General features: G+C 36.7%; 1 protein-coding gene across 6 annotated transcripts in view; it reads left to right on the top strand.

The window, feature by feature from the left end:
* enah (ENAH actin regulator) overlaps positions 1 to 19200 on the top strand; it is a 132794-nt gene that overhangs the window by 78499 nt on the left and 35095 nt on the right. For all 6 annotated transcript variants that reach the window (XM_073853152.1, XM_073853151.1, XM_073853155.1 and 3 more), the window contains exon 4: positions 17774 to 17846. In XM_073853152.1, coding sequence (XP_073709253.1) covers positions 17774 to 17846 — 73 coding nt within the window. The remainder of the gene's footprint in view (positions 1 to 17773; positions 17847 to 19200) is intronic.

Genomic DNA, 19200 nt, shown 5'->3' with positions numbered 1-19200 from the left:
TATCAACTTTTTTCATTTAGTACTGCCCTTCAGAAGCTACAGAAGATACTTATGTTTCTTAAAAAACAAAATAAGTTAAACTTACCCCGATCTTCGAAAATTCAAAAGTGTTTACCCCCCTTGATGCATCAGGTTTCCTTCTGAAGCATCAGTGAGGGTTTGAACATTCTCTAATAGTTGCATTTGAGTCTCTCAGTTGTCCTCAGTGTGAAAAGATGGATCTTAAAATCATGCAGTCATTGTTGGAAAGGATTCAAATACACAAAAATGCTGAAAAACCAAATAACTTGTGGGACCTGAAGGATTTTTCTGAAGAACAGTGGACAGTTTTAACTGTTCAGAACAAACAAGGGACAACTATCACTTAAATGAACAAAAAAAAAAACAAAAAAAAAACAGCAGAATCAAGTATGTAAACTTTTTTGATCTGGGTCATTTTTATAAATTTATTACAATTATTTTCTCTTGTGGATATGTAAATGTCTTTTATGTGAAATATTTTATTCAGGTCCTCTTATTTTGGTAAAATAATTAACATTTTGCAGATTCTGCAGTGTATGTAAACTTTTGACTTCAAGTGTATATATTTTTTTAAAGGGATCACCCAAAAATGAAAATTCTAATTACTCACCCTCATGTCGTTCAAAAACCATAAGACCTTTGCTCATCTTCAGAACACAATTAAAACATTTTGGATGAAATCCAAAAGCTTTCTGACCCTGCATAGACACCAACGCAACTACCACGTTTTAAGGCCCAGAAAGGTAGTAAAGACATTGTTAAAATAGTCCATGTGACATCAGTGGTTCAACTGTTAATTTTATGAAGCCTCATGAATATTTTTTGTGCGCAAAGAAAAGTTTCGAGGCAATATGTTTGCCAGGATTAAAAGTGTGAAATGAGACAAGGTAAACAACAGCTTGTAACTAGAAAAGCTACACTTTTGTGTAATCCGCTGCGCTACTGTGTACCATAACAAATACAGCTACGTTAGTAGCGTCAGTAACCAGCACTGGTGTGCGCGCTACGCTATCTCTGCTGAATTTGCTAATGCCTGTAGGTACCTGGCATGGAGACAGTGATTTTGGGGAGTGTGTTAAACTGCACTAACCAGCCCAGCAGTAGGATCCCATGTGACTGAGCCAAAGCAGGAAAGCGTAATTGGCTCTGCCTTAATTCACATTGTCAATATGAAGCTGTGTACAGCTGCGGTAGAGCTAAATGGCCATGCTCTGTTCTATTAGAGCCATCTAACCAACTGCAGTCAGCATCCAGGTCTCTAAGTGAACTTGTTTGCGGTATGTGCGTGTATTAGCACTTCTACTAAAGCTCTGAAATCAAGATGCAATTAACCTTTAGTGCTTGTTTGAGAGCTTTGAGACTTGTCCATATTTGTTTGGCAACACGTTTTATCTAATAAGAGTATTTATGCACTTTTGACCTTCTTGACAGTTTTTCACTCACATTTATTTGCATAACTCTTTGTAAACCACCAGCCAAGCAATTTAGAAAATTAAAGCACTGGCAGGCAAAAAAGAAAATAACAATTGATCTGTTTTAAACTTAGCTCTCTTGGCATACTCAGATTAAAAAAAAAAAAAAAAACTACTAATAAAATTAAAATATGCCCCCTATTGATTGTACAGGGAATTTCAGTGTTGCTAGGCAGACTTGTTACGAAATCATGTCAGCTGGGGTTTTCTTAGCATATCCATGACCTCAGGTGAGCTAATACCAGTCAAATACCACATGCCAACATCCCAGAATGGAATCCACCATCTTCTACCCAGTGTCTAAACACAGACTCAGGTGGAATAACAATGCAGTCATCTCTTTTTTTTTTTAAGACTCTTAGTTGCTGTGTCTGTATTTTTGGAGCATCACATTGAGTAGTATGTTTACATGGCCTGATAGGAATGTTTGTGACCCGTTTGTGCATTATTTTTGTGTGTTGTCTAGTTGTAAAAGCATGTTTAGCTAATGGCGATTCCCTTTAAAGACATTCAGGTGTTTATTTTGTTTAGTTTTATGTGTAGCATTTGTCATCCGGGCCCTCAAGTGGCTTGTTTATGTTGGTTGAGGGGAATCAAAAGTACTTTTTAGCTGCTAATTTTAGTTGGGTGTAATGTGCAACAGAGTCACATGCCAGAGTGATGTTACCCTGACACTGGAGCCGTGGACTGTGTGAGATTTGGTGAGTTTTTATATAAATGCTGTTGCCAGCATGACTGAGGATCTCTGTTGCAAGGCAGACGGCCCTAGAGCTCTTGGCAACACGGCCTATATATACATGGGGGCGTGATGGATGTGCTGATTGATGTATTGGTGAGGTAATGTATGAACACGTTTGTCATTGAGAAATCAAACCGTCCAAACCAGACAATCCGCCTGCGGAGCTTACATGAGAAATGTGACCTTTTATCTTTCCCACGGGTAATTGGAGTTTAATTATTGTAAACTTCACTTTAGTTTTTTTGTTTATCTCCCACCTTGACACGACCGCTTGGAATGTGTGAACAAAAGCGTGATTGCTTACTGGCACAGACAGCCAGGTGTTTGTGGTTTAGAACTAGGATGTGAAGTTTTTTGTAGTGCTGATGGGACGGCGGCAGTTGGGTAATTTAGTTGCTGTTGGATAAGCTCCCCCAATACCCTGGCTTAGCTGAAGCCGTGTGATTTCTCACGCCGTGAAATCTCAGTAGGGGAAAAAGACCTTGTCTTCTACCTAAATTATTTAGTTATTTAACCTGAATAAGATATTCCACATAAGATGTTTACATATAGTCCACAAGAGAAAATAATAGTTAAATTTAATCAAATGAAAAAACCCTGTTCAAAAGTTCACATATACTTGATTCTTAATAGTGTTTTGTTACCTGAATGATCCACAGCTGTTTTTTTGTTTAGTGATAGTTGTTCATGAGTCCCTTGTTTGTCCTGAACTGTTAAACTGCCCGCTGTTCTTCAGATAAAATCTACAGGTCCCACAAATTTCTTTGTTTTTTCAGCATTTGCGTGTATTTTAACCCTTTCTAAAAATGACTGTATGATTTTGAGATCTATCTTTGAGATCCAGGACAACTGAGGGATTCATATGCAACTATTACAAAAGGTTCAAACACTATGCATTAAGAACAAGGGGTGAAAACTTTTGAACAGAATGAAAATGTGTACTTTTTTCTTATTTTGTATATATATCATATTTTTTTCATTTAGTACTGCCCTTCAGAAGCTACTGAAGATACCTCCAAAAGACAAAATAAATTAAATTTACTCTGATCATCAAATTCAAAAAGTTTTCACAGTTGTCCTCAGTTGTCCTTATTGTGAAACGATGGATTTTAAAATCATACCTTCATTGTTGGAAAGGGTTCAAATACACAAAAATGCCAAAAAACCAAAGAATTTGTGAGACCTGAAGGATTTTTCTGAAGAACAGCGGGCAGTTCAACGGTTCAGGACAAACAAGGGACCCATGAACAACTATCACTAAACAAACAAACAAAAAAAAACACAGCCGGATCATTCAGGTAACAATACGATATTAAAGGTCCCATATTGTACACATTTCTGGAGGTTTATTTTAGTTGTTGATGTCCTTAAGAATATACAGGGGTTGGACAAAAAAACTGAAACACCTGGTTTTAGACCACAGTTAGTATGGTGTTGGGCCTCCTTTTTTTGGCCAATAGAGCATTTCGTCTTTGGAATTGTCATATACAAGTCCTGCACAGTTGCCAAAGGCATTTTGAGCCATTCTCCTCTTGCAGATCAGGGGTCAGGTCACTACATGATACTGGTGTAGGAAAATGTTATCTGACTCGCTCCTCCAAAACACCCCAAAGTGGCACAATAATATTCAGATCTGGTGACTATGCATGCCATGGGAGATGTCCAACTTCACTTTTCTTGTTCATAAGACCACTCTGTGGGGTTGGACAATGAAACTGAAACACTGGCCAATATAATGTTGGAGGTTTCATGGCTATATTTTTGCAGCCTGGTGGCCAATCTTCACTGACTGCACATTCCACCAGTAAGAACAGGTGTGAACGTTGACTATGTGCACCCAATGGTTCAGACATTGTACTCTGAAGGTGGTACCATGTATCAGGATGATAATGCACCAGTACACACAGCAAGACAGGTGACAGAGTGGTCTGATGTTTTTTCTTTTTCAAACACCGAATGCAGTAAGCTACATAACTGTTGCTTTAGTAAAGCCCCTTTCACAATGCGCGCTGATTCTGGAAAATTACGGGAACGAGCGCTGTGAACAAAAGCCAGAACCATAAAGGCAGTGTTGTAGTGATGATGCACGTTACCCTGCGACTCTTCGCGACGGAAAAATACGTGCAAAGTGGGATGAAGCGGCGATCAGGCAGAGCCAGCTCCTCACTATCAGCGCTGAAGCACACTTTGTTCAGGTTAGTTTCAGTTTAGTGAATCGTACGCGTCGCATTACATCTCACATCCAAACGTCACATGTCTTTACGGGTTGTGTGTAAAGCACGCACAGATTCCGGAAAACAACTGTGAATGAACCAAATCAAACAACTTCGGAACAAATCATGGGACACATTATCCGTGTATTTACCGGAATGGCTGTGTGAAAGAGGCTGAAGTTGACGTGCCTCTGGTCTCTTATATTCACGTTGTTCTGAAGCCTGTGCAATGATGTAGTTTCGACATCTATCGACTGAACAGGGTTTTCTCGATTAGTTTCCGTGTTGTTGTTGTTTAGCAATGTTATGGACGCGATGTTGTCTAGGTTTGACAAAATGAGGGTGGGACGGTGGTTGGTGCTGGGGTGGTGACTGAGTAGATCGGACATCACATCGTTACGGTAGTCACAGCGGCTCGTGAAAATGATCAGCTACTTTATTCAGGCTGTGTGCAGTTTACTGTGGATTGACTGTTTTGAAACTCATATGGTAGTTACATAGCCCCTAGACCTCAGTTATCATGAAAAAAGCCAGGAAATTTCGATTTTGACAATATGGGACCTTTAAGAATACGTAAACTTTTGAACAGAGTTTTTATAAATTCAACTATTATATTCTTTTGTATCTTATTCAGGTCGGTACTGAATGAAAAATAACATGCATTTTGTACGATGCCTCCTATTTTGGTAAAATGGTTAACATTATGCAAAAAAATGTTGAACCTGAAGGGTTTTTTCATTAAACAAATCCCTCTTAGATGTTTCCTTTTACCTTAAATGGGAAAAATCTGATCTTTAGAACTCCAGATACCTTAGATGTCACATGGCTAATGTGCCCTGACCTTCTTTTCATCACTTTCTGAGATGGAAGGATGGAGTAACACTCTGGTAAGAAAAGAAGCACAGAAAAACAACCTTATACTCTTACATTTTGCTTTTCAGAAACGACCTGGCAACTGTTATACTTAATATGACTGATCATTTACGACAAAATGGAGCTCTAATTTTAGGTATCTGTCACTAGCTTCCGTTTGCCGTCCTGCCTGGAGCAACCTGTCTGCAACAGTAAGAAGGTCATGAGTTAAGGTTTCTGTGCCACCTTTCTGTGTATAAATATATACACAGTGATGACCTGTTGACAGTTGGGAAATATGTGGGATTGCATGAGCTCATCCATGTCAGAACAAAGCAGGCTTTTCACCCCGTCCCACCGTAGACCCCCAGGAGCCTGCTGCGTCTGCGTCTAGAGGTCTACATGAAGGTCGCCCTGCTTTGAGACCTTATAGTTTGGCAGGACAGGTGTTTATCTTTTGAGACACGGACTCTCTGAGAGGAAATAGAAAGACAGAACATTCCAAAGCCAAAAAGAGTTTGTTTTTCTGGTCGTGGAGCCTAAATATGGCTCGAAAAAGGGTGGGCTTGAACCCGTGTCTGGTATGTGTTTGTTTTCTGACTAGTGGCACCACATGACCACTAAATTGCTCCAACAGCCAAGGTGGGAGAGATGACGTTGGCTGCCCAGGACACTTTTTATCGATGAGATCATTCTCTTGCCCCAGACTCTTAATAGTCGTCGGTGCAGAAGGTTTCTCCTCTCCAGCTTACTAAATAGTTGCAGAGCTTGGCTTGTCACTTCTTGGGATCTGCCAGTACTCAGGTTGGCTGTGGAAATAGCTTCGTTTTGAGTTCTGTTCTTAGTTATGCAGTTTCATTCTTCAAATTTGCCTCTTTTTTTTTTTTGAATGGGAATCTGACTCAGGTATACAAGAGTAGAGCTCAATATCTCTGCCTCAACTCTCCCAGAGGGACTTGGTCCGGGTTCAGAGCGTCAGAGCAGAAAGGCAGGCCTGCAGGCACCTGTCCATCATGCCAGCCCCCAGAGTGTACCGCTTCCCGCAGAAGATCAGCCGCACTGAGATCATCTTGAGGAGTGAGTTTGATGGGGAGGGATGGGGCTTAAACCGTGAGAGACTCCCGGCAGGGGCAGTCAGATACTTTTGGAAAGTACATCTCTATTTCCAGGACTAAATTTTGTTTGTGGTATGTACTAAAATGACTATGAATACGGCAGAATACACCAATTACAACCTTTTTAAAATCTGACCTTTGCAAAATTCTGGATCAGTAGTTGATATGCTCAAGCCTGGTTATCAGATTCAGTCCTAGAGAGAAGCAGCATCTGTCTGAAATGAAAGCATGTGATATAATGTTTGTTTACCATAAAAATGTTTTGAATAGTTGGCTTTATTAACGCACACTTTATTAAGCTACACAATTTAAAGGCTTGATTTGAATTGCGCTATAGATAATAATAGATTTACTACCCAAACTAGTAAAAAAATAGCTTGTTTGAAAATCCCAAGCAGCTAGTCAAAACAGCAATGGTTCAGCCAATAGAATTAGTTTGGGGGCGGGGTTACAGGGCTTGACATTGTGAGAGTTTCACTGATATTTGCATCTTAAAGTGATAGTTCTGTCTTTAATTACTCACCCTCATGTTGTTCCAAACCCATAAGACCTTTGTTTATCTTCATAACGCAAATAAAGATATTATTGATGAAATCCGCAAGCCTTCTGACTCTGCATAGACAGCAGTGCAACTGAAATGTTCAAGCACGTTCATGTGAGTACCTCTTGATCGAAAACAGAGACTGAAGAGAAGAACTTGTTGAATAAACTTGTTAGTTTTATTTCCTCGGTGCACAAAAAGTATTCTCGTAGCTTAATAAAATTAAGGTTGAACCACTGTCCCAAGGACTGTTTTAAAGGAGAAGTTGACTTCCAGAACAAAAATAATATATAATTCATTCACCCCCTTGTCATCCAACAAGGATGTTTTTCTTTTTCTTTTTTGAGGAAAACATTTAAGAATTTCTCTCCATATAGTGGACTTCTATGGTGCCCCCCGAGTTTCGCTAGATAAGACCCTTCTTCCTTGAAAGCCTTTTGAAGCTGCATGTAAACTGCATTTTGGAAGTTCAAACTCGCGGGCACCATAGAAGTCCACTATATGGAGAAATATCCTGAAGTGTTCCCTCAAAAAGGGACTGAAGTAAGAAAGATATAGACCTCTTGGATGACAAGGGGGTGGGTAAATTATCTGTAAATTTATGTTCTGGAAGTGAACTACTTCTTGATGGCCTTACTGCCTTGAACAAGGTAGTTGCATTTCTGTCTATGCAGGGTCAAAAAGCTCTCGTATTTTATAAAAAATATCTTAATTTGTGTTCCGAAGAGCGAAGTTCTTACAGGTTTAGAACGACATGAGGGTGAGTAATTAATTACAGAATTTAAATTTTTGGGTGAACTATCCCTTTAAAATGTTGGGTGCAAACTGTAAAATGTATATTTACCAGCACATGTATGTGAAAAAACAACAACAAAAAAATGTCTCCGCGGGTCCTTAAAAATTTTAGAAAAAATTAGCTTTTTTGAGATCTTGGGTCATAAAAAGTCTTAAATATTAAATGGTATAACATAGCAGTTCATATTCAGTGCATACCGCACAATAGATTGTGTACGATCTACTGTTGATAAATTTGGACAATTTTATGGTGTTTGTATTGTAATATGTAGTAGATGGTTGTAAGAGTGCATATTTTATCTCTCTCATCTTTTGGAATGAGCATCAGCGAGAGGTTCTGGGTTTAAATCCCGGACGAGCCCCCACTTGTAACACGGTAAAGAGACGAACACAGTGTGTTTACTGTGATAAATAGACGAACGGGGTGTGTTTACTGTGGTAAAGAGACTAACACGGTGTGTTTACTGTGGTAAAGAGACGAACGCGGTGTGTTTACTGAGGCATAGCTGATTGAACGAGCAAAAAAGTGATCAGTTAACATAACTTATGTCAACGTCCTTATATTGAAATACATAAATGTGAGTATTATAGTGTTTACTCATGTGCAGTTGCGGCTGTAAACACGTTTGCAGGTATTGCGTTAACGTTACATCTTAATCATTAACAGACACCGTTTTAAACCATCTAGCGTTACAGAGCTAAGCTTTATGCTGACCCTCGTTTATAAAGCAGTATGGTAAAAAATGATTCGTGTAAACATTAACCCATTTAGGTAGATCGGCAGTCACATTCCCTCAGTGCTGTCAGCTTACACTCGAGGCAGGTCTATGCTAAAACACTGCTGTCTATCAACTATCGCAGGAGTGGCCTCTGTCGGTGTTACGCCACAACGACAGGCATCTGAGAACGGCTCGATATGAGAAGGGGCAAATTATTTTACTAAATTTAAAAGAAAACTACTTGGCGGATCTTTGTCATTCTAGGGTGGTTGTGTACACACTCCTAACACACATTTCAGTTCAAACAGCTTGTAAAAGTGCATGTGGCACCGGATGACCCCTTTAAAGCATAAACATTTGAAAATAGGAGTCTCGATCTACTATTCTACCTTATTCTTCCCATAAGAGCAGAGACGGCCATTTGTAAATTTGATGGGTCTGGCTTCCAGTCTCATCTGCGTCGAGCTATTTTTAGCTGTACAAAACAGCTTGCTTTGCAGCTTGATATTGCAATTGGTGTATCTTACCATATTATTTTAATGCATCATCTGGTACACACTGGTTTGTAGTACAAACAGTTTTACTGTTTACTACACATTGTTATTCCTTTTTCATTATTTCCTAAATAGCGGCTAATAAACTAGAAGTCTCGTCCATAGGCTTACTTCTGCTTTGAAAAAATAAGGTAGATTGAACACAATCGGTTGCTTTTGTTTTAGTGCATAATTACTTCAGCTTTAAGCACATGGCAATTTTCAAAATTTCCTCCAACCAAGCATGACAGAAACTCAGTTCTGGATTTGATTCTGTTGAACGTCAAACCAAAATACTGGTCAAGGTATGTTAATAGTGACAGCTGACAGATTTTGTCTAATGAAACCACTTAACCGCTTCACACTCCTTTGCTGCGTTTTAACAGCACAGCCATGCCAAGCTTATCACGAGAAGTCATTAAATGTCTTAAACAGATTGTCCATAACGATCCAAGAGCTGCTCTCTCTGTTTCTCAGTGAAATGTGCGCTTGTTTAAGCTCTGTGTGCTGAGTCAGTCTTTTCACTCCTTTTGCAGCCATTCTCATATTCTCAGTCTTGCTTATCCTGTAGGTTTTTCATTTTTTCTCCATTTGATTTGCCTTTCTGGGATGATACAGTTTCCCAATGTCATTTCAGCTTTCTGTCAGAAGTGTAACTGACGTGTTTGTCATGGTCCACACAATGTAATGAATCTAGTTTGACAATAGCCTCCAAACACGTCCGTTATCTTAACAAAGGTTGCATTGTATGGACTGCATTTCAAGAAGTCTTAAGTTAAATGCTAAAAATAATTGTTTACACTCTGCACTTGTTTAGTGGTCAGGTTTTCTTTCATTTGGACAACAAATGAGAGAACTGTTCCCAAGCAGAACTTCTTTTATTCCAGTGTTTTCGTCAACGATGACGAAATCATTTCGTTGATGCCACTTTTTTTCATGACGATAACGAGACGATGACGAGATAAAAATGTCTCGTTGATGACTAAAACATGACGAGACGTGTGTGAGTTTTCGTTGACGAGACGAGAATAGACGAAAATGTTAGTGGGTGGTCCGTCAGACGTTTAAAATGCATGACATTTCTGCTTATTGTGCATGCCAATCAAAACTTAAGACGTATCTGCCGCTATGGCAAGCCGTTTTAGCATTAAATACTCTTTGCCATACTAGTATGGCAAGCCGTTTCATTAATTTGTTAAAAGACTACTTTTTCCCCTTTTTTGACTAAAACTAGACTAAAACCTTTTTGACTTTTCGTCGACTAAAATTGGACTAAAACTAATAAGCATTTTAGTCCAAAAGACTAAATCTAAGACTAAATCTAAGATGGTTGTCAAAAACAACACTGTTTTATTCGGCAACATTGCATCAAAAAGCCTCCTGCCAATGATTTTGCCCTTTATTCCTGCCCCAGAGCTGAAGTGGGATCAGGTGATGCTATTTAGTATCTCTGGGGTAATGCCGAACACGGAAAACATCAACACTTCATACATGAGGCAGCATAGCTAGGGCCTCTAGTTTTATTTGATTTTATTTTTACATTCAAGATAATAAAATCTGTGTGATCACAATGGATGGTTAAACTAGATGGACAGACTATTTTTAGAAAGTTGTAGTAAGTACAACCCGGTAACTTCTACTATTTTTAGGTCCTAGTCCCATTTCTTCCCAGAAGTTTTGTCTCTGACTTGGAGCTCTAAGTAACAAGACTCCTCAAAACAGTAATGCTATAGATTTTCTTTATATCCTCATCCGTGTGTCTGCAAACACAGACCGATAGTCTCCTTTGGCTCCTTCACCTTTCTACCCCTAAGACGGAAATCCTCTTTCTGTAGACACTGACACACAACATTTCTTTTGACTCGTATAAGCTTGTTTTAATAACATCCCATTTAACCGGTTCACAGAGTTGCTTACAAACCAATCAGAATCTGTTTAGATCTAGAGGACTAATCGTTTGCTTCCTCATCTTCAAATTATGCAGCACTTGACTGTAATTTTCCCATTTGTGGAACCACAACTGTGGAATTAATTGGAAGGCTTGGGCCCCGTGTTGTGTGATGCATTTGAGTGAAAAGGGGATTTGTGTGTTGTATTTTCAAGGTGACAGCATCAGGGTGTGGTAATGAGGCTCTGTGTCAGATGATGTTTGTTCTTCCCAAATGTTGTTGTAAAACATCAAGGGGGGGAAAAAAGTGTCTTTCAGGAACAGGTGGTGTCTCAATCTTGGATGGATCGTCAAGCCTTTGGGCATAATTAATGCTGCTTGTTAAGGGGAGCATCCCAATTACTGTTGCTCATATGTAGGTTTAGGAATTTGAACAATCACTTTCATGTTAATGTGTTGCTCCGCTATTACTAATATTATTTAATTTATTAGTTCATTATTCCAGTCTTCAGTGTCACATGATCCTTTAGAAATCATTCTACAATGCTGATTTGCTGTTCAAAAAACATTTTTTATTATTAATATTATCATCAATATTTAAAACAGTTGAGTGCATTTTTTAGGATTCTTTGAGGAATAGACTGATCCAAAGATCAGCATTTATCTGAAATGAAAAGCTTTTGTAACAGTATAGACTATACCATTCAAAAACTTGGAGTTGGTATAATTTTTTTTTTTTTTTTTTTAAATTAATACATTTATTTAGCAAGGATGCTTTAAATTGATCAAAAGTGATGATAAAAACATTTATAATCCTAAAGTTCTCTTTCAGATGAATGCTGTTCTTCTGAACTTTCTATTCATTAAAAAAAAAAACTAAAAAATTATACTCAGCTGTTTATAACATTAAAAATAACAAGTTGTTTTTTGAGCTAATTGGAATAATAGAATGATTTCTGATGGATCATGCGACTGGAGTAATGATGCTAAAAATTCAGCTTTGAAATCACAGGAATAAATTGCATTTTAAAATATATTCCAATAGAAATTAGTTATTTTAAATAGTAAAAATATTTCACAATTTTCTTGTTTATGCTGCACTTTGGATCAAATAAATTCAGGCCTGGTGAGCAAAAGATACTTAAAAAAAACAAAAAACATTAGAAATCTTTTGACTGCACTGCAAAAAATGCTTTTCTTACTTAGATTTATTTTGTCTTGTTTCCAGCGAAAATAACTAAAAATTCTTAAATCAAGAAGGATTTTCAAGACGAGCAAAAATTATTTTCTTGTTTTCTGAAAAACAAGTTCAAATTAAGTGAGTTTTCGTTTAGATTTTGCTTAGATTACAAGCAAAATAATCTGCCAATGGGGTAAGCAAAAAAGTCTTATTTCAAACACGATTATTTTTCTTACCCCACTGGCAGATTGTGTGGCACTTGTTCTGAAAACAAGACAATAATTTTTTTCCTCCTTTAATTTTTTTTTTTTTTTTTTTTTGGGATATTTTGGCTATAAACAAGACAAAAAATCTAAGTAAGAAGAGCATTTTTTGCAGAGTGCATGAGCAATATCAAATAATAGTTAATCTCACGTTTAACCATTATAGAGATGTTAGAGACAGCAGCAAATTCCAGAAGATCTGGCCAAGGTAAGGCTGCTCTGGGCAGGTTCGTAAGCACTGAACACCCGCTAATGCTCTAGAGCTCACATCTCCAAAAGCATTGCAGCACATTTTCAGTTAGAAATTTGTAATTCTTTATTCACAAACTGCACTTTTAAATCTAAACAAGTACATTCTTGTCTAAAAAAAAAAAAAAAACTTTTAAAACTACTTTCCGTGACACAAAAACAGTATTATTTATAGAATTATCCTGAAATTTTGTCATCCGCCATGACACTCAGTGAAACAGTTGGAATTCCGATATCACTATAATATCACAGTCCTGGAAAAGGCTCTCAGCCGATCAGATCCGAGGACCAGAAAGAACTGTTGTATAAATGTATATATTGTATAATATTATTTTAGTGTTTATGTGGTATGTGCTGTACATATAGTAAGTCCAACAGTTAGAGGAAAGCAGATTTGTTTTCTTCCCTTTAGGTCATTATCCTTTTATTGTTGTCCTAAAGTATGGCTTGAATTTTTAGCCATGATTCAGCTCCGTAAAATTAAAGCTGTCCAGTGTATTCATGGCTATTTTTTGTCGGTTACATCATCCAGCAATTTGATTTCAAGCCTGTGGCTGAGACGTGGCTTTGTCTCCCTGTCACTGCTTAGAGAGACTTCCTGAGACATCTTTGATCCTCCTTAAGGAAAATATGTTTTCTTCTAAAATTCACCCTTTCTAGTAGCTTACCAGATTTTTGTCTCGAAAGGGTTAAACCCCCATAAACATCCATGTTTTTCCCCACCCACCTGATCGTAATAGTTGTGATGTGATTGTAACATTGACCGCTTTACCCTTCGCCCATCCAGGCATGAATAATTGATCAGGTCCGGAAAGTGCAATAAGTGGACCACATCCTGCTCGGTGAATGTTGTGGCAGAGCGTCTAACGGCTGACTGCCAGCCTATTGGTCCGATCTTGTTTTACCACAGCAGTGTTTGCTTGAGAATAGCCAGAACAACATGCTGCTCTCGCTAAGATCTCATGACGGCAGTTTGGGAGCTGATGTGAACGGCTGTAGCGCACTTGTTACAAGTGCACCTAAAGACCAGGATGGACTTCTACGGTACATCTGCTGTCAGAAGAGGCTTGGTGGTTCCCTTCTCTCATGTAGGTGCTATTCTGACTCTTTAGCTTTCTATTGGTCCGTAAACAGTAGAAACATAAACGGAGCTGATATTTGGTTTCACAGTCTGCTTTTATTTGATTTTTGATTTTTTTTTTTTAAACATAGAAGTAGTATTGTTTGAATAATTACTCATTCTTGTGTGAATTCATCAATCTAAGGTGGTGCAAGTACACTTAGAAACAAACGATGCATCTAAAAATTATAATAAAATATATTACAAATTCAGTTATGCTTCTAATGAGGCACCATTTTTATTTTTATTAATTTTTTTGTGCATGCTTGTAGAATAAGAAGTCCATTTGTAGGCTATGTTATCTGTGTGTGATCTAATGGCAGTACATTACCAAACTGGCCTGAAGGAGGATCGGTCCATATTAAAGCTGACACTGAGTGCTTTTGGACCAGAGCCAGTCTTTAAAGTGCTGTTTAGGTTGGCTGGGTTAAATGGGCCAAGTAGACTTGCCTTTGTGTCAGAGTTTCAAATTGCAGTCATTACACTCAGAAATCTCTATAATGTGGCCATAATATCAAATCAAGTTAATATTTGTATAACTTGACCTTTGTCTCCATAGAGGCTATATCCTCTGACACATTAGATATCATCTGTTTTTGTAGTAGCTTTGCTAATTTGTGATTAGATCATCACATTTTAAAAGTAATATTTGCTTCTGTTTCAGAAAAACTGAGGGTGCCTGTTTATATAACAGGGCCTTTTACATAGACATTAAGGCTGGCGTAGGTGTGTTTTATGTGTTAAAGACAAAGACCGTTTGAGAAGGGGGATTTGTAGAGTGGGTTACACAAACATGGACAATCACGAACGGTTGGTTTTCTTAAAGGGTGCACAGAACTGTAATGTTAGATTAGATTTGACAGATGAGTTGATTACTGCTCGGCTTGTCCAGATGGCTCAGCTCTAATGTCATATTTTTTCATGGAGTCTTTTGCTGTAGGGAGAATTCTGCATTCAGACTTATTTAATCCAATTAATGTGTTCTGCAAGCCATTTGTTTCTGGTTAAAGTTGAGTTTAGCTTTGCTACTTGGTGCGCATTGCATGCCATGAACTACTTTGCTCCAACTTTCATGTTGATGTAAAAAAGATGCTACTTTATTATCTCAGGACAGTTGTTGTTTTGTTTTTTTAAGTCATATCTTGTTAAATGTGACTTATGTTGTGTTGTCTTTTTTAACATTCTGTTTTGTTGCATGTTATGTTTTGTTATGCTGTGTTTCATGTTAAATGTGGTTTTATGTTTTATTAATTTATTTTTATACTTTTGTTTTGTAATGCATGTTAAATGTTTTATATTGTCCTTTATGTTTTATATAGTTTTTGTTTGTTTTTGTTTTGTTATGTTTTGTTATATTTTATGTTATGCTTTGTTTTTTTTATTTGTGTTTTGGTAAATGTTATGAATGTTATCGGGTAACTGATTTCCCGATAAAATAATTTAAAAGCATTTTTGTCAGAACCCTTGTTATTCTTAAATTTGACATTAATTTGTTGTTTTATGTTATGTTTTGTTATATTTTATATTATGCTTTGTTTTTATATGTTAAATGTTATTTTTTTAACGTTATTTTTAGGTTTGTACTGTTTTTTTTAATGTTAAATATGTGTTGTAGGGGTCGACTGATTATCGGCACCGATATTAAGCATTTTTACGGTTATCTGTAATTTTCAAAACCAATTTCCCGATAAAATTACTTAAAAGCATTTAAAGAGTTTTTGTCAGAGCCCTTGTTATTATTAATTTTGACATTAATTTTATGTTTTGTTATTTGATGTTATGTTCTGTTATATTTTATGTTATGCTTTTTTTAAGTTAAATGTTATTTTTTTGTTATTTTTAGGTTTGTACTATGTGTTGTAGGGGTCGACTGATTATCGGCACCGATATTAAGGATTGTTATGGTTATCAGTAATTTTCAAAACCGATTTCCCAATAAAATAATTTATAGCATTTAAAGAGTTTTTGTAACAGTCCTTTGTCATTTTTAAGTTTGACATTAATTTTATGTTTTATGTTATGTAATGTTATGTTTTGTTTATTTTATGTTATGTTTTGTTTTTTTGTTTTGTTCTCTGTTAATTTTTTTGACGTTATTTTTAGGTTTATGCTGTGTTTTATGTTAAATGTGATTTTTATATTATTTTATTTTTTATTTTTATACTTTTGTTTTGTAATGCATGTTAAATGTTTTATGTTGTTCTTTAGGTTTTATATTGTTTTTTGTTTGTTTTTTATGTTTTATGGTATGTTTTGTTTTTTATGTTATGCTTTGTTTTTTTTTTATTTGTGTGTTTTATGTTAAATGTTATGTATTTTAAGGTTTACGGTTATCGGTTGCTGAATTTTCAAAAGTGATTTCCCGATAAAATAATTTAAAAGCATTTTTGTCAGAGCCCTTGTTATTCTTAACATAAAACATAAAATTAATGTCAGTGTTATGCAATGTTATGTTTTTAATGTTTTTTTTTTAGGTTTATACTGTTTTTTGTTAAATATTATGTGTTGTAGGGGTTGACCAATTATCGGCACCGATATTATCATTATTAATTATTATATTAATCATTTTGATGGTTATCGGTAATTTTCAAAACTGATTACTGCAGTCTTTTGTTATTTTTAATTTTGATATTAATTTATGTTTAATGTTTATTTTAATAATGTTATCTAATGTTATGTTTTGTTTTGTTATATTTTATCTTATGCTTTGTTTTTGTGTTCTCTGTTAAATATTGCCTTTTAACATTATTTTTAGATTTATGCTGTTTTTCATGTGAAATATTATGTGCTGTAGGGGTCACCAATTAACGTGCTGATATTAACCATTTTTATAGTTATTGGAACCGGTCATTTTCAAAAACGATTTAAAATAATTTACAAAAATCTTTATCAAAACCCTTGTTATTCTTAATTTTGGCATTAATTTTAATTTTTACACCAGCCATATATCAGTCCAAAATATCGGTTATCGGTCTGCTTCATCTGTAATGATCAGTATCAGCATTAGCCCTGAACAACACATATCGGTGAACCCCTTATGTGTCGTGTTAAATGTTTTGTTTTATGTTGTTTGTTGTGGCATAATCCATTTCAGAAAAATCTATTCAAAACATTTTCAACTATCGGCCCTTTGTCATGCAGATGGTCAACAAACAAATCAGCAGTGTGGACCAGACTTCTTGCTGTGTTGTCAATAGTTTGTCTGTGTTGCTATTTAGACTACCTCCCCCCACTGAAATGATGAAACTGCAGGAAAGAAACAAGTCAAACAGGTGTAAGGATGAAAAAGCTCTTGTTTTTGCGGTGCCCTGCTGTGTGAAGCAAATAAACAGGAAATGGCAGAGGGCATATGTAGTCTGGTAATGAGCTACAGAGAGGGCCTTACCTCCAGACTCTGTAAACAGACCTCTCTCACCTGCACAATGCTGCATTGATCGATTAGTCAAGCGTGTCACGGCAGAGACTTGTCCTGTGTGCGTGCTAAGCTTTCATTCAGACCTCTACCTTCCTCCGCTTTCAAATTCAGCCTGGCAAAATCAGCAAAGCTGCTATAACCAATCTGTGCTGTAAAATAATACAATATCAAAGCTCTGTTTTATATCGGCATGATATATTTGCAGCATGTGGTCATCAGTCAACCTTCCTTCTGTTTATGTTTTTATTTCATTTTGGTTTATAATATGTTAATGTATTTTTAATGTTTGGTTTATTGTTACAGTAGATTTTGTTTAGGTAAAGTGACAAATGTAAAGTAATTGACCCTGGCACTGTCTGTTTTGGTGCTTAGCACTTCTCTTTTTTTTTTAACGCAGTGATTTGAACTGCTGCTCATGGTTCCTTTTACAGATAATCTTTTCCCCTTTCCCTGATATATAATGTCCCTAATTAACTCTTGCTGTCCAACACACCTGATCGATGTGTCTTGCAGCCAGTGGCCCATGTTTCTCTCTCTCTAAAACCTGATCCTCTATTACTCTTTTGGGGCTTGTCCAGGGTACTTTACATTATTGATCAGATTTGTTTCAAAGTTTCAAACTGATGGTCATTCCAGATTTTTCCTCTTATTTTCACAGGTCCCCCGATGCCAAGACAGACCCCTCAGGTGCAAAATGGCCCATCACCAGAGGAGCTGGAGGTGCAGAGAAGGTAAAAACCAAAGTTATGGACACTGACTGCAGTAAATATGTAGTAGTAGGTTGAATCAGTTAGCAAACAAAAAGCCTTCGGGTTCTGTTGCTTATGCATCATTTAAAGGTGCGGTAAGTTATTTATTTGATTCATGGGCTCTTATTTGTCTTCCAAAATGCCAAAAGAATGTGATATTTACTAAAGTTGTAAAACTAGCTTTAGTGGGAAAAATGACTTGGTTAACCTTTTAAAGATGCTGTCTTATCCACAAAACACCTTCCACCCCACGGAAGAACACATGCACTCATAGATTACGAGTTGACATGTGCATGTGTGATGGTGAGAATATGAACCAGGTGAACTCTCACACTGCTGAATCAAACGCAGATAGTGCAGCAATGTAATGTTAATGTCTGTTGGACTAAGTTCAGTTAAATCACCACTTTGAAACCCTGAATTCGCCTTTTCATGAGTGTGTTTTTATCAAGATTTCTGTGAACTTCAAAGGACGACGGAGGCTGTTACTCACCCTGGTCTTGTTAATGAAAAGCTTTTCTGCAATGAGTTCCCAAAGGAAGCAGCAGTCAAGGTTGAGGCTGCTTGACTAGAATATACAAGCTCAAAGCTCACTGCCTGCTTGTCAGAGTTTTCTTTCTACTTTCTTGCTTTAATAATACAATGCCATTGATGCAACTATTGCATCTTTGTGGGTTTTCATTGCAGCAAGACTTAACATGTTACCAGGAGTCAGTGCTATATTGTGATTGTAGTCATTTTAAGTGCTGTTGTTAAGCAAAAAATTGTTTTACAAAAGTGTATATGTAATTTAATTTAATGATATATATGAGCAAAATAGCCGTAGGTAATCACAGCGTGCCGATATACAGCCATATCGCACGGCTACGAGTGTGATTATTGCATTAATACAACAGTTTGACAGCATGAGTGTGGAAATGCATAAGAAACAACAACAGAGTGTCTTTAAAAAAACTCTTTTGTTCAAACTCCTTCTTTCTGCCATGGATTCAAATCTCAAGTTGACAGTTTAACAGCTGAGCCCAAGCCTCTGTCACTAACTCAAATGTCTCTTTAGAACTAGTAGCAAACATTGACTTGCTTCATTGAAAGCTTATTGCATTCCTGTATTAAAAGCTTACTGTATGAAGAGAGAGATTAACTGAGCAAGTGTGATTACCTGCATCTGATACAGCATTTATTCTTCAGCTCGATCTCATATCCGCAATAAAACATTCGTTTGAATGTCCGCTGAGGAAAGCGATATCTTTGTCGTACTATTCTTTCATCTGTTAAGGGTAAAATCTATTAGATTTACCTAAAACGAATTATATCTCATGTTTAACCGCTGTAGAGA

Source organism: Garra rufa, chromosome 13 (genome assembly GCF_049309525.1).
Source record: "Garra rufa chromosome 13, GarRuf1.0, whole genome shotgun sequence".
Classification (NCBI taxonomy): domain Eukaryota; kingdom Metazoa; phylum Chordata; class Actinopteri; order Cypriniformes; family Cyprinidae; genus Garra; species Garra rufa.
The sequence above is the reverse complement of the archived record's forward strand: the minus strand, read 5'-3'. Positions and strand labels throughout refer to the sequence as shown.